The sequence below is a fragment of the Chiloscyllium plagiosum genome, unplaced genomic scaffold (assembly GCF_037043375.1).
Source record: "Chiloscyllium plagiosum isolate Xiang-an unplaced genomic scaffold, Cpla_swu_hap1 HiC_scaffold_45, whole genome shotgun sequence".
Classification (NCBI taxonomy): Eukaryota; Metazoa; Chordata; class Chondrichthyes; order Orectolobiformes; family Hemiscylliidae; genus Chiloscyllium; species Chiloscyllium plagiosum.
The window spans coordinates 25179084-25194287 of record NW_028270183.1 but is presented as its reverse complement, the minus strand read 5'-3'; the positions used below and the strand labels follow the sequence as shown (position 1 = coordinate 25194287).

General features: G+C 44.4%; 1 protein-coding gene across 2 annotated transcripts in view; it reads right to left on the bottom strand.

Annotated features, from left to right (window-relative positions):
- The window catches only part of map2k7 (mitogen-activated protein kinase kinase 7), a 92624-nt gene that overhangs the window by 24810 nt on the left and 52610 nt on the right, over positions 1 to 15204 (bottom strand). For both annotated transcript variants that reach the window (XM_087983094.1, XM_087983095.1), the window contains one exon: positions 6987 to 7094. In XM_087983094.1, coding sequence (XP_087839220.1) covers positions 6987 to 7094 — 108 coding nt within the window. The remainder of the gene's footprint in view (positions 1 to 6986; positions 7095 to 15204) is intronic.

Sequence of the window (15204 nt, the reverse complement as noted above, 5' to 3'; positions counted from 1 at the left end):
TCAGTGAGTGGGGAATCGATGGAATTCACTGCCACAGAAAATGGTGGAGGCCATTGAGTTTATTTAAGACTGAGATAGGTTCTTGAGTATCAAGGGGATCAAGGATTACAGGGAGAAAATGGTTGATTGAATGGCAGAGCAGACTCATTCCTGCCCCTATATGGCTTTTGGTATTATGTGTCCAGTGGATCACAATAAGACTATACAAAACAGGAGCGATACAGGATTCAGTCCCTAAAGCTTGGTCCACCATTCAACACGATCATGCCTGATCATCAATTCATAATTTTCCATATCACTTGATTCCCAGGGTGGTCACAAATCTGCTAACCTTAATCTTAAATGAACTCAATGATGAAGAATCCACAGCCATGGATGGGCAATTTTGCATGGCCAATTCACCTGACCTGCACATCTTCAGACTGTGGGAGGAAACCGGAGCACCCGGAGGAAACCCAGACTGGGGAGAATGTGCAAACTCCACACAGTCAGTCGCCTGAGGCTAGAATTGAACCCACTGCTGTGAGGCAGCAGTGCTAACCACTGAGCCACCGTGCCACCCTGTTGACGGAATATTTACGGAATGGAGTTAGTCTTCCATAGTAGCAGGAACAGCTAATTGAAGGAATGTTCCCTTCCTGTGTCACTGATAGCAGAACAGTTGCTAGAATTGCTGAGTGTATGATCCAGCTTATCCTCTTTATTTGAGGGGTCACAGGCTCTCACAGAGCTGAGATGGGGACTGTGAACTTTGTTTGCTGTTTCCTGTCTTCCCTGAAGTACTCAAGAGAAGTTGTGAACTTAACTGTTAGTTCAACCTAGCTCAACTCAGTCAGAGGCTGTCTTGTGTTAGAAGGTGAGGATTGAAGATGCTGGTGATTAGAGTCAAGATTAGAGTGGTGCTGGAAAAGCACAGCAGGTCAGACAGCATCCGAGGAGCAGGAGAGTCGGCATTTCAAGCATAAGCTCTTCATCAGGAAACTGGTGGCTGTCTTGTCTTGATTGGCTCTAACATTTTAAACTTCAGCCTCGAATCTAGGATTCAGCAATATCGAAGGAGTCAGAGGATTGAACTCAGGCTCTGTCTGACCAGACGAACCTAATGGCTCAAATCGCACTATTTGGGGAGGAAGCTCTCCCAGGGGCCTGGCAAACACACTTTCCTCAAATAAAATAAAAAAACAACACTGTTCACTTGTGTTGACTGGATCCAGCCATATACAAACTGACCATTCCTTTCAGTCCTCCATAACAGATGTGCCTTCAAATAGTAGGATCACAGAATTCCTATGGCACAGAAGGAGGCCACTCAGCCCATCATGCTGCACTAACTCTTCAGATAGATTCCCTACAGTGTGGAAACAGGTCATTAGGCCCAACAAGTCCACACCAACCCTCTGAAGAGTAACCCACCCAGACCCATTCCCCTACCCTATATTTACCCTAATACACCTAACACCATAGACAATTTAGTATGGCACACCTTTGCACTGTGGGAGGAAACCAGAGCAGCGGTAGAAAACCCACGCAGACATGGGGAGCATGTGAAAACTCCACACAGACAATCACCCGAGGCCGGAATCAAACCGGGGTCCCTGGCACTGTGAGGTAGCAGTGCTAACCACTGAGCCACTGTGCCACCCTTACATTGGCATTCGGGGCATGCTAATCTCCTCCTTTTCTCCTATCCACTTATACAGTAATTTAATCAAAATCATTACCCAAAGCCTTTGTGAATGCTTTAACTTTATTTCCAGGCAGTGCATTCCATGCCCTAACTACTGGCTGAGTGGAAAAGCTTCTCGTCTGAGCTCTGACAGAGCAGCAGTGGGAGAAGAGCAGAGCAACCCTTCACTGAAACCAGAGGCAGAGCTCTTCAGGTGATGGCAAGTTTCAAAGTATTGATGCAGGACAAGAACATTAGCTAGGGACAGAGTGAGTCCAACTGGGAGACAGAGTGTAAAGCCCTTTGTACTTAGTTCGGAATAGGGAGAGAGCAAGCAAGTAATTACACTTGGTGAGCAGTGAGTAAGGTTACGTAATTTGTTCCTAGTTTATTGTTTATAGTTTGTTGGGATCCCAATGGCAGGAGAACTCAGCTTCTCCTGCAATATGTGGGAAATAAGGGACCCTGCCAATCTCCATGGAAGTGCCTTCAGCTGTAACTCCTGACTGACCACATGGAATGGGTGTAGCTGTGGCTGCACTCACCATGGAGCACGACAGATAGCATGCTCAGCAAGCTGGTCACACGACAACACAGGGCTACCCAGGCACAAGTGTTGGCTGGCCACCAGGGCAGACGAGTAAATATGGGCCATCCACACCTCAAACTGACATATTGTGTTGGACCCTGGTAGGCGGGACCTGGACAAGTTGTATCTGAACCAGAATGGTTCTGATATCCTTGTGGGAACTTTGCTCATGCTGCTGGGGAAATGTTTAGATTGATTTGGCAATGGGATGGGGCACAGAATAGATCTCTCAAGTCAAGAATAAGGTTCAGTCAGATATAGAAGGAATACTAAGATCGTCCAGCAAGTGAAGATGATATGGGTGTGATAAGGCACATGGGATAATTAGCGTCTATTTAAATGCAACGAGCCTGACAGGGAAGGCACTGATCAGAATGTGGGCATGTGTGATATTGTTGCAATCACTGAGAGATGGTAGAAGGGCAGGACTGACAGCTTAACATTCCAGGGTGTAAAGGTTTCAGGCAGGATCAAGGGAGATGTAAGAGAGCTGCGGGCTTTGCATTATTGTCAAAGGACAGCATTACTGCAGTAATAACAAAGGGTGTCCTAGAAAGCTCTTCAACTGAGGCCATCTGGGTTGAGTTTGGAAATTTAAAGAGAAAGGGCTATTACCTTGCTGGGATTGTACTGCAGGCCTCCAAACAGTCAGAGGGAGATAGAGGAGCAGATATGTAGGCAAATCACAGAGAGGTGAGAGGAATCGTGTTCATAGTTTTAGGGGATTTCAACTTTGCAAACATTAACTGGATCACTTTAGTGTGAAATAATTAGATGAGGTGGAATTTTTCAAGTATACCAGAGGAGAGTTTTTTTTTGTGCCCGTACACAGATAGATATAAAGACGTTGAGTTATAAAGAAAGGTAGCATAGGTTATGACTTCTTTCACTGGAGCATAGGAGGCTGAGGGGAGACCTTACAGAAGTTTATAAAGTAATGAGAGGTCTAGGTAGAGTGAATGGAAGTTGCCTTTTCCTTGGGATGGGGGATTTCAAGGTTAGGGGGCACATTTTTAAGGTGAGAGAGAGAGATTTGAAAAGACACGAGGGGCAAATATTTTACACAGAGGATGGCTCGCATGTGGAATGAACCTCCTGAAGGTACAGTTACAACATTGAAAAGATATTTAATAAGTAGCTGAATAGGAAAGGTCTGGAGGGATATGGGCCAGGAGTGGGCAGGTGGGACTAGGTTAGATTGGGATTATGGTCAGCATGGACTGGCTGGACCAAAGGGTCTCGTTCCATTCAGTATCACTGTATGACCCTATGAGTGGTTGAAGCTTCAGAGGGTGAGCATTTCTGGGATAGTAACCATAACTTGAAGTTTCAAAGTCATTATGGAAAGGGATAAGGCCAGTGCAGAAGTTAAATGTCTGAAGCAGGGGGGGAAGGAAGGTCAATTTCAATAATGATGAGACACGATCTGGCAAACATAGACTGGGAGTAGTTATTTGTAAGTACAGTATGTTTACATTTGGTAAGTGGGGGTGTTTTATTTTTAAAAGTTATCTAGTGAGACCTCAGGGTCACCATGTTTCTCTCAGAGTGAAGGGTAAAGGCAGCAAAGTCCAGGAACCCCTAGATATCAAGGGGATACCAAGCGTTATGGAAACAGAAGGAAGCTACGTTCAACACATTACAAACAGTGGAGGCCTTCACAAGTACAGTCGGTTCTGATAGAACGCGATAGTTTGGTTCTCGTGTGACCACGCAAAAGCAGTGCCAGCAGCTATTGGAGCCGGAATCATGTTTTAGCCAATACAGGTAAGGAAAGTTCGCATTCTACTAGCAATAGACTAAACTCTGCTATCACAATAAACCAATTCGTGTTGAATAGACACAAAGTTATAGGAGAACTGGCTGTATAGAGAACATTAAAGATTGTTTAAAAAAAGAAATTTGGAAGGCAAAGAGAGCCTCAAAATATCTTTGACAGGATTAAGGAAAACACTAAGGCATTTTATAAGTACATTAAGAGAAGGAGGATTCCCACGGGAAAAGTAGGACCTATTAGATACCAAAATGGGAATTTTGGAGTCAGAGGATGTGGCTGAGGTCAGATGTGGCTGTATTCACAGAGGAGAAAGACTGTGCAGCTAGCAATTTGAGTTGAAACGTTGAGATTCTAGAACATGTTAGGATTAATAAGGAGGTGATATTCGATGCCTTAGCGGGCATAAACGTGCAGAAAATCCTCAAAGCTTGCTGAGATTTACCCAAGGCTGTTATGGGAGGTGAGAGAGGAGATTGCTGGGGCTCTGATGGCAATGTTTAACATTTTGCCGGCCACAGGACACATGCCAAATGACTGAAGGATAAGCTATTGTGGTTCCTTTGTTTCAGAAGGGTAGCAGTGATAGGCCAGGTCATTATACACCAGTTAGTTATACATCAGTGGTTGGGAAATTATTGGAAAAAATTCTAAGGAACAGGATTATTCAACACTTGGAAAGGCAGGAATTGATCAGCACAGCATTATAAGAGAGAGATCCCGCCTGACTAATATAAGTGACATTTGTTTAAAGAAATTGACTAAATATATTGACGAGGGTAGTGCAGTCGATATGATTGACATGGACTTCAGTCAGGGCTTTGACAAGGTCCCACATGGAAGGCTGGTCCAAAAGGGAAGAGCCCATGGGATCCAAAGTAAGTTGACAAACTGTATCCAGAATTATCTTGCAAATAGGAAGCAAAGGGTGATGGCAGGGGATTATCTTCGTGTTTGGAAGCCTATGTTAAGCAGTATTCCAAAGGGATCAGTGCTGGGAGCCTTGCTGTTTTTTATGTTCATTAATGACTTTGATGTGAAGGTTAAAGGTTAAAATGAATACGTTTGCAGATGGTGTGGAAATGGTGGTGTCGCTGATAGTAGGATGGTCTCAGACATCTGATAAAATGGCAGGTGGAATTTAATCCTGATAGGTGTAAGGTGATGCATTTTAGGAGGTCTAATAAAAGAAGGATATACACAATGGTAGGTCCCTAGGAAGTACTGAAGAACAAAGAGACCTTAGTACACAGGGCCTTCGATCCCTGAAGGTCTCAGCACAGGTAGACAGAGTGAAGAAAGCAGCAGACAGCATGCATGCCGACATTAGCCAGTGTGTAGAATATAGGAACATGTAAGTCCTTTTACAAGTATATAAAACTATGGCTAGACCACAGATGGAATATTGTGTGCAGTTCTGGACACCGCCCTTTGAAAAGGATGTGATTGCACTGAAGGTGGTAAAGATGAGATTCATCAGCGTGTTGCCTGGGATGAAATGTCTCAGTTGTGAGGAGAGACTCGGTAGGCTGGATTCGTTTTCCCTGGAGTAGAGGCCGCTGAGGGAATGGTCTGACTGAGGTATACAAAATTATGACAGGCATAGACAGAATAGTAATGATAATGTGTTCCCCATGGCTGATGTGTCTAAGATCAGACGGTAGAGGTTTAAGGTGAGCAACAAGTGCTTTAGAGGCAAACTGAGGGAAGGTTTTTCAATCAGAGGGTACAGAAATACAGAATGTATGCCTGAGAGGGTAGTGGAGCCAAATACTCTTGCAACATTTAAGAAGCACCTGGACGAACACTGGAAATGTTAAGACATAGTAGCTTATGGACCAAGTACAGGTAAATGGGATGAGTGTAATGTGGTGTTTGCTGGACCAGAGGGCTTGTTTCCATGCTGTATGACTTGATGACTTGAAGCTTGCTTCATTTGCAGATGTTGTCCTTGTTCCTTTTACGAGAGAAACTGTTTCTCCCTGTCTACTTTATCTGAAAAATGTGTTGTTGGAAAAGCGCAGCAGGTCAGGCAGCATCAAAGGGGCAGGAGAATCAACATTTCGGGCATAAGCCCTTCTTAAGAAATGAGGCCTCATTCCTGAAGAAGAGCTTATGCCCGAAACGTCGATTCTCCTACCCCTTTGATGCTGCCTGACCTGCTGCGCTTTTCCAGCAACACATTTTTCAGCTCTGATCTCCAGCATCTGCAGTCCTCACTTTCTGTGTCTACTTTACGACAGGAACAGTTTCTCCCTGTCTACTTTACGACAGGAACAGTTTCTCCCTGTCTACTTTACAACAGGAACAGTTTCTCCATCTACTTTACGACAGGAACAGTTTCTCCCTGTCTACTTTACAACAGGAACAGTTTCTCCATCTACCTTACGACAGGAACAGTTTCTCCCTGTCTACTTTACGACAGGAACAGTTTCTCCCTGTCGGCTTTACAACAGGAACAGTTTTTTCCTGTCTACCTTATGACAGGAACAGTTTCTCCCTGTCGGCTTTACAACAGGAACAGTTTCTCCCTGTCGGCTTTACAACAGGAACAGTTTTTTCCTGTCTACCTTATGACAGGAACAGTTTCTCCCTGTCGGCTTTACAACAGGAACAGTTTCTCCCTGTCGGCTTTACAACAGGAACAGTTTTTTCCTGTCTACCTTATGACAGGAACAGTTTCTCCCTGTCGGCTTTACAACAGGAACAGTTTCTCCATCTACCTTATGACAGGAACAGTTTCTCCCTGTCGGCTTTACAACAGGAACAGTTTCTCCATCTACCTTACAACAGGAACAGTTTCTCCATCTACCTTACGACAGGAACAGTTTCTCCCTGTCTACTTTACAACAGGAACAGTTTCTCCCTGTCTACCTTAACCAGGCTGCTTCTGATTTTGTTTATTCCTTTAACAAGTGGCAAGAAGACGGAGTACTGCCTTCCTCATCTTTACTCACCGCGACTGTCATTTTGCCGAGAATCCTTTCTGGAATAGGCCCCTGAATCCGTTTCTTCAGCTTCTCAGCACAAGTGCCCATCAGTTCCATGGCAATGAACACATCAGTCTGTATGACAGAGAATAAAAGTCTGGGTCACCACACAATATGTCTACACTTAGATAGTTTGGGTTCATTTTAAATGAAATGCAGGTTTTGAGATCCTGGAGGTCTGCTGGTAATCTTGTACAGCAAGGTACAATGCCCCTGAGACACTATGTAAATGCTTTAAAATACATACAGCTATGACAACATGGGGCAGGCCAACTGCAGCTCAGCTTTTTATGAAATAGTTAAGTTCCTGTGATATTATGACACAAAAATAATCAGCAAAGAGAGCCAGCAGACAGTTGAAGTGACACCTATATTTAGCACAGGAGATGGAACCAAGACTAGGGTTGTTGTTTATTGCAAGGGGAATGCAATGTAATACATGCAGGGAAGGTTCACTGCATTTATACAGCACCTTGGTCAAATTGCACTTCCTTATTTTAAAGATCTCCTTATGTGAAGAAAGGTGTCATTATAGTAAAAATAGTTCAGAGAAGGCCCACTTAACTCATTCATAGGACGAGGGGCTTACTTTATGAAGATAGATTGAACAGGTTAGGCTGCTATCCTGTGGATTTTCGAAGATTGAGAGGTGATCTTGACAGTGGGAGTATCCAGATGATGGTTATTTTTGTGAGGAAACTAGCTAACACAGGACACACTTTAAGAATGACATGTCTTACTAACTAGGGTTGGACATTGTTTAAGAATGAGATGTCTTTTAAGTCGGAGAAAAGATTTCTTTTTCTTGGCGGTTGTTACAAGATGGAATTATCGTCCACAGAAGACCAGTGGGTCAAGTTTTACGAAAATAAGACAGGGAAGAGGTCATAATCAGATCAGGCATGATTTTATTGAATTGTGGAGCAGGTGGGAAGGGCCAAATGGCCTACTCCTGGTCTTATGTAACTATGATACTGCACAGACCAGTTCATATTGGTAGGAGGAAAATAACGTAATCGTTCCTGAAAAGTGAAAACAAAATAAAAATATGATCAAGAATAATCAGAACAGATTCCAATGAGGAATACATTGTTTGACCAATCCTGTTAATTCTTTGATGAATTACAGAAAGAGAAGACAAGAGTAATGCAGTATTTTCACTGTATTTGGACTATAACAGCCTTTGATAATGTAGAATAGGTTGACCGTGATTGAAGTGGTGAGCAGATGGAATCAAGGAACAGGTAGTAGCATGGATAACAAGCCGGTTATTAAACTAAACCAGTGAAAATGACAAGGGTAGCTAGTCAGACAAGCAAAAGGTTAGGAACGTGTCCACAGGGATTGGTGACCAGACCCTTTGTATTCACCATTCACACAAACAATTTAGACCTGGCAACTAAATTTCAAAATTGATTGGTGGTACAGCTAATATAGAGAAAGGCTGTCACAATACATGAGAGTACATAAATTTCACTGGAGACAAGAATGAGATGTTACAGTTTAGTGGAAAGGAGACCACATAGTGCTTGACTAATAAGAGTGGAAATGGCATACAGGAGCAAAGGAACTGCAGAGTAAAGAAACGCAAATAACAGGTTTACTTCTAGAGTGACAGAATTATATTAAACTTGTACAGAGCCTGGCTAGACCACATTTGGGGTCCACTTCCAGTCTCAATGTTATAACAAGGGACACAGGTGTACAGGTGAAGATGCAAGGAAACAAAAACCCAGAGAATATGGACAACATGGAAGGCTAAATTGGCTCAGGCCCTTCCCTCGCAGATGGCTGATAATGCCCTAAGGCAGCTTGTAACCAAGTGAGAACTCTAGAAAGACTGAAGTCAATGGGAACGGGGGGAATGGTCCAGTGGCTGGAGTCAGACCTAGCAATAAAGGAAAATGATTCTGAGTGTTGGGGGACATTGCAGGAAGTCAGTGTAGGAGGTCCTCAAGATAGTGTCCTAAGCCTGACCAGCTTCAGCAATAATAATCCCTCTCAGCAAGACGGTAGACATGGGGATGTTGATGATTGCAGTGTTCAGGATCACTCAAACTCTAATAGTGGACATACTAACCACCCCCTTGACATTTAATGATGTCACCATCACTGAATCCCCAACTTTCAACATCATGGGGGTTGCCATTGACCAGAAACTGGACTGGACTAGCCATGCAAATGGAGTGGCTGCGAGAGCAGTTCAGAAGCTACGGCGAGTAACTCACCTGTGATTCCCCAAAGCCTGTCCCCACCATCTGCAAGGATCAAGCCAGGTGTGTGACGGAATACTCCCCACTTGCCTGGATGCCCCTCTAACAATACTCAAGAAGCTTGACACTGCCCAGGACAAAGCAGCCCTCTCTTGATTGGTACCACATCCACAATCATCCATTCCATCTCTTGCCAACATTCAATAGCAGACGTGTGTACTATCTACAAGACACACTGCAGAAATTCACCAAAGATCATCCAACAGTACCTTCCAAACCCATGACCACTTCCATCAAAAAGGACAAAGGCAGAAGATACACGGTAACACCATCACCTGGAAGTTCTCCTCCAAGTCACTCACCATCCTGACCTGGAAATAAACAACCGTTGCTGGGTCAAACTTCTGGAACTTCCTTCCTAACAACATTGTGGGTCTACCTACAGCAAATGGACTGCAGTGGTTCAAGAAAGCAGCTCACCCCCACCTTCTCAGGTGCAACTAGGGACTGCAATAAATGTTCAGCACAGCCAACAACCCCCAGATCCCACAGGAGACGTTTTTGTTCTCTAAAGCTAGCAACTTGTCAGATACTAAAGCAATCCGTAGCACACGCTGCAAAACCTGGACAACATTCAGGTTTGGCATGACATGGCAAGAAACATCTATGCCACCCAAGTGCCAGGCAATGATCATGTCCAACAAGAGATCCACCTCTCCTTCACATTCAATGGCTTATTATTTTCAACATAGTAAGGTCACCACTGACTAGAAACTGAACTGGGTCTGCTAGGTAAATACTGTCACTACAAAAGTAGGTCAGAGATTGGGAAGTCTGTGGTGGGTAACACTTTCCTTGTCCACCCTCCATATGGCATATGTCAGCAGTGTGATGGAATACTGCTCACTTGCCTAGACTGCAGCTTCAATAATATTCCAGCTCAGCAGGCAGAAGACAAAGCAGCCCACTTAATCAGCACCTGCTCAAAGTTCACAATCTCTACCACTGGCACAGTAGTAGCAATGTACAGTTACAACGCTCCTTGGACAGTATCGAAGAAACATGCTTTCTCAGAGGATTGCGTATCTTTGGAATTTTCTTCCTCAAAAAGCAACGGATACAGAACCTAGGTCCAGGCAATTCTTGATGACCAAGTGGATGGAAGATTACTTAGCGAGTTTTGAGAAGATTTGTAGCTCAGGTTGAGGTTTCGGATGTAGGTTTGTTCGCTGAGCTGGAAGGTTCATTTCCAGACGGTTCCTTACCTTACTAGGTAACATCTTCAGTGGGCTTCAGGCAAAGCAATGCTGAATATTCCTGCTTTCTGTTTATATGTTTGGGTTTCTTTGGGTTGGTGATGTCATTTCCTGTGGTGAAGTTCCTTTTCTCAGGGGGTGGTAGATGGGGTCTAACTTGATGTGTTTGTTGATAGAGTTCCGGTTGGAATGCCATGCTTCTAAGAATTCTTGTGCGTGTCTCTGTTTGGCTTGTCCTAGGATGAATGTGTTGTCCCGGTTGAAATGGTGTCGTCCCTCATCTGTATGTGAGGATGCTAGTGAGAGAGGGTCATGTCTTTTTGTGGCTAGATGGTGTTCATGTATCCTGGTGGCTAGTTTTATGCCTGTTTGTCCAATGTAGTGTTTGTTACAGTTCTCCCACGGTATTTTGTAAATGACATTAATTTTGCTTGGTGTCTGTATAGGATCTTTTAAGTTCATTAGCTGATATTTTAGAGTGTTAGTGGGTTTGTGGGCTACCATGATGCCAAGGGGTCTGAGTGGTCTGGCAGTCATTTCCGAGATGTCTTTAATGTAGGGGACAGTGGCTTGGGTTTCTGGAGTGTTTTGTCTGCTTGTTGAGTTTGTTGCTGAGAAATCGGCGGACTGTGTTCAGTGGGTACCCATTCTTTTTGAACACACGGTAGAGGTGATTTTCCTCTGCTCTGTGTGATTCCTCTGTGCTGCAGTGTGTGTTGGCTTGTTGAAATAATGTTCCGATGCAGTTTTGTTTGTGGGTGTCAGGATGATTGCTTCTGTAGTTCAGTGTTTGGTCTGTATGTGTTGTTTTCCTGTAGACGCTGGTTTGAAGTTCCCCATTGGCTGTTCGCTCGACTGTGTCATCTAGGAATGGCAGTTTGTTGTTGTTTTCCTCCTCTTTGGTGAACTTTGTGCCAGAAGGATATTATTGATGGTCTTGAAGGTTCCTTTAATTTGTTTCATTTAGTGATGACAAAGGTGTCATCCACATAGCAGACCCAAAGTTTGGGTTGGACCCCAGGCTCTGTTTGTGTTTGTATGGGTGCAGGTAAGCATTGTGCCTGGCAGGAGGATTTGGGGCAGATTTTCAGGGTGAAGCACCATTGCGGAGGGATTGTTCATTGAGAACCAAGAACATCAAATCAGAGGAAATGGAACCAGGAGGAGGCCATTCGGCCCATTCATCTGCTGCTTTGTGTAATGGGACCATGACTAATCGGATTATGGTCTCACCCCATTTTCCTGTCAGTCTCCCCACCTCCCAAAAACATCTCAAGACTCCCTTGTTTAAAACTCTTTCTAACCTGGCGAAGACAATTTCTGCTTTTGTGACACTGAATGGACGATAGCAATTTAAAGCCACACTGTTTGGTATGAAAAATGCACCAGCCACATTTCAAAGACTAACCAATAAGGTCATTTCTGGATTAACCAATTGTGTGGTGTACGTCAATGACCTGGTGATTTTTCGTCACACATGCAAGGAATATTTGCAGCATTTAACAGAATTGTTTGACCTACTTTGGAAGGCAGGCTTGGTGATAAACCTGACTAAAAGTGAGTTCGCATAAGCCCAAGTCATGTTTCTGGGCCATGTTATCGGACAGGGACAGATGGCCCCATAGAATATGAACACAAAGGTTCCTGGGGAGATTCCCATACCATTGATGATGACAGCAGTACTATGATTCCTGGGATTGAGTGGGTTTTATCGGAAGTCTGTACTGAGGTTTAGCAATGCGGTTGTTCCAATGACTGACTTATTGAAGAAATGCAGAAGGATTCACTGGATGGCGAACTGTCAGATGGCATTGGATAGCCTGAAAGCTGTGTTAGCCACTGCCCCAGTGTTAGCCACACCTAATTACCCAAAGCCATTCTAGGTGAGTGATGTGGGTGTTAGTGCTGTGTCCTTACAACAAGACAACAAGAAGATAGAAAGACCTATTGGGTATTTCTCCAGAAACTTGAATACTCATCAACAGATGTATTCCATGACTGAGAAGAAGCTGTGAGCTTGGTGTTGGCATTACAACATTTCAATATTTATGTTGCCAGTACTGTTTCCGAGACAGTTGCATATTCTGATCGTAACCCAATAACGTTTTTGGAGACATTTACGTACAAACCTTCCAGAATGTTCAGATGCAGCTTATTACTGCAGCCGTTCAATTTGAAAATTATACACGTGACAGGACAAGAAAACGTAATTGTCGACACATTGTCATGACTTTGATGAAGGATGGTGGAGGCGTTCGGTGGTGGGAATAAACAAACTGAACTAGAATGTGGTTGTGAACGTTTGCATGCTCTGAGTCAATGTAATGTACTTGCTAGACGTGCACTAATAAAGGAAGACTAAGGGTTTTTACTTAAAGTGAAGCCATCTTTGGAGACTAATGGTTCCGTGTGTTTGGCGGGAGGAGGTGGGGGGGGGGGGGGGGGGGAGGTGTGAGGTTGCTCTCAATTTCCTTCCGGTTTTTATTTGAAGACACGTAGTAAAGGCAGAGGCGCCGCACTAGCTACTGAAAATGGCTTAACTAACTAACTTAGGAGACCTTTGGGCTTTTTTATAAACGTTGCAGCAACGGGAGCAGCTTGAAGTGGCCAGTTCTCTCAGATCAGGCTTTCTAGTTTTTCTCTAGCTTTAGCAGTCAGAAGCTGTTTGGGGTCCCAGAACAGTTTGAGGATTCAGTGAATCATTCCTCACTGCTACTTTCTCTGAAATCTCTCGATGTTGTTTCCTCCTGAACTGGAGAACTGCATGTTAGAATTGGTGCCTGAATTTACCTTTTTGCCAGAGGATGTGTTTATAGAATCCCTATAGTGTGAAAACAGGCCCTTCGGCCCAACACGTCCACACTGACTCTCCGAAGAGCAATTCACCCAGACCAATTCCCCTACCCTATTATTGTTTATTTACCCCAGCTAATGCGCCTAACCTACACATCCCTTAACACTACGGGTAATTTAGCATGGCCAATTCACCTAACCTGAACATCTTTGGACTGTGGGAGGAAACCGGAGCACCCAGAGGAAACCCACACAGACACGGGGAGAATGTGCAATCTCCACACAGGCAGTCGCCTGAGACTGGAATCGAACCCAGGTTCCTGCCACTGTGAGACAGCAGTGCTAACCACTGAGCCACTGTGCCTCCTGTGTTTATGGGATGTATTCTATTGGAACAGTTAATTAGTAATGAGTACTGTACCTATTACTCAGTGAAGTTTTCCAATAGTTAAGTTATTCTAAATTCCTCTTTCTGTTGTTTGTTTTTCAACAATTGTGTTTAAATAAATTGTGTTTTACTTAATATTGACCATACGTATCATATCTGGAACATGTACTACACATCTCCCTTTAAAATAGGATAAAGTTAGGGTCTTGCCTACCTTCTTCAAATATTTTGAGTGGACATGGCCAGGTCCATAGCACATTCTAATCCACATGTCCCACCCAGACGGACTGCAATAGTTCAAGGAAGTGCCAAGGGTAATTAGAGATGAACAACACATGTCAACCTCACCAGCTTTACCCATGCCCCATGGAATAGTAACAAAAAGATTTTTACAATTATGTCAGGGTTTGATTGCTAGAAATTGAAAACATGTTTCCATTTGTAGGAATCGAGAGTGTGGAGCTGGAAAAGCCCAGCAGGTCAGGCAGCATCCGAGGAGCAGGAGAATCAATGTTTCGGGCATAAGCCATTCATCAGGAATGAGGCTTGTGGGCCGGGGCTGAGAGATAAATGGGAGGGGAGGGTGAATTGAGGGGAGGTAGCTGAGAAAGCAATAGGTGGATGAAGGTGAGGGAGGTGGTGATTGTTCAGGGGGTGTGATGGACAGGACACAAGAGTGGTGCAGAGTTGGAGGCTTGGGACTGGGATAATGTGGGGGCAGGGGAAATGAGAAAGCTGTTGAAATCCACATTGATCCTGTGTGGTTGGCGGGTCCCAAAGCAGAATATGCGGGGAGACAGGACCACTTCTTGTGGAAAATTTCTAAGAACATCTCTGGGACACCCACCAACCCTAAGACCCTGTGGCTGAACATTTCAACTCCCCCTCCCACTCTGTCAAAGACATGCAGGTCCTGGGCCTCTTCCATCACCAAACTGTTACCATCCGACACCTGGAGGAGGAACATCTCATATTCTGCCTTGAGACCCTGCAACCACACAGGATGAATGTGGATTTCAGCAGCTTCCTTATTTCCCCTCCCCCCCACATTATCCCAGTCCCAAGCCTCCAACTTGGCACCGCCCTCTGGACCCGTCCATCATTCCCCCCTCACCTTCATCCACCTATCGCTTTCTCAGCTACCTCCCCCAAATCCCATCCCCATCCCCTTTATCTCTCAGCCCCCGGCCCACAAGCCTGATTCCTGATGAAGGGCTTATGCCTGAAATGTCAACTCTCCTGCTCCTGATGTTGCCTGACCTGCTGTGCTTTCCCAGCACCACACTCTCCACTCTGATCTCCAGCATCTGCAGCCCTCACTATCTCCTTCCGTTTGTGGGAGGATGCCAAAACTAGGAGCCACGCATCTAGGAGGTGAACTAAGAAATTCAAGAAAGAATTGAGGAGAAACATACTGGGAGGGTGGTCAGAATGTAGAAGTTGCTTTTTCTAAGGAGTAGTTGGATTCAAATAGCATTACTGTTTTTACAGGCAGGACATTAAACACAAAGGGGAGAAGGAATAGAGGGTAATGT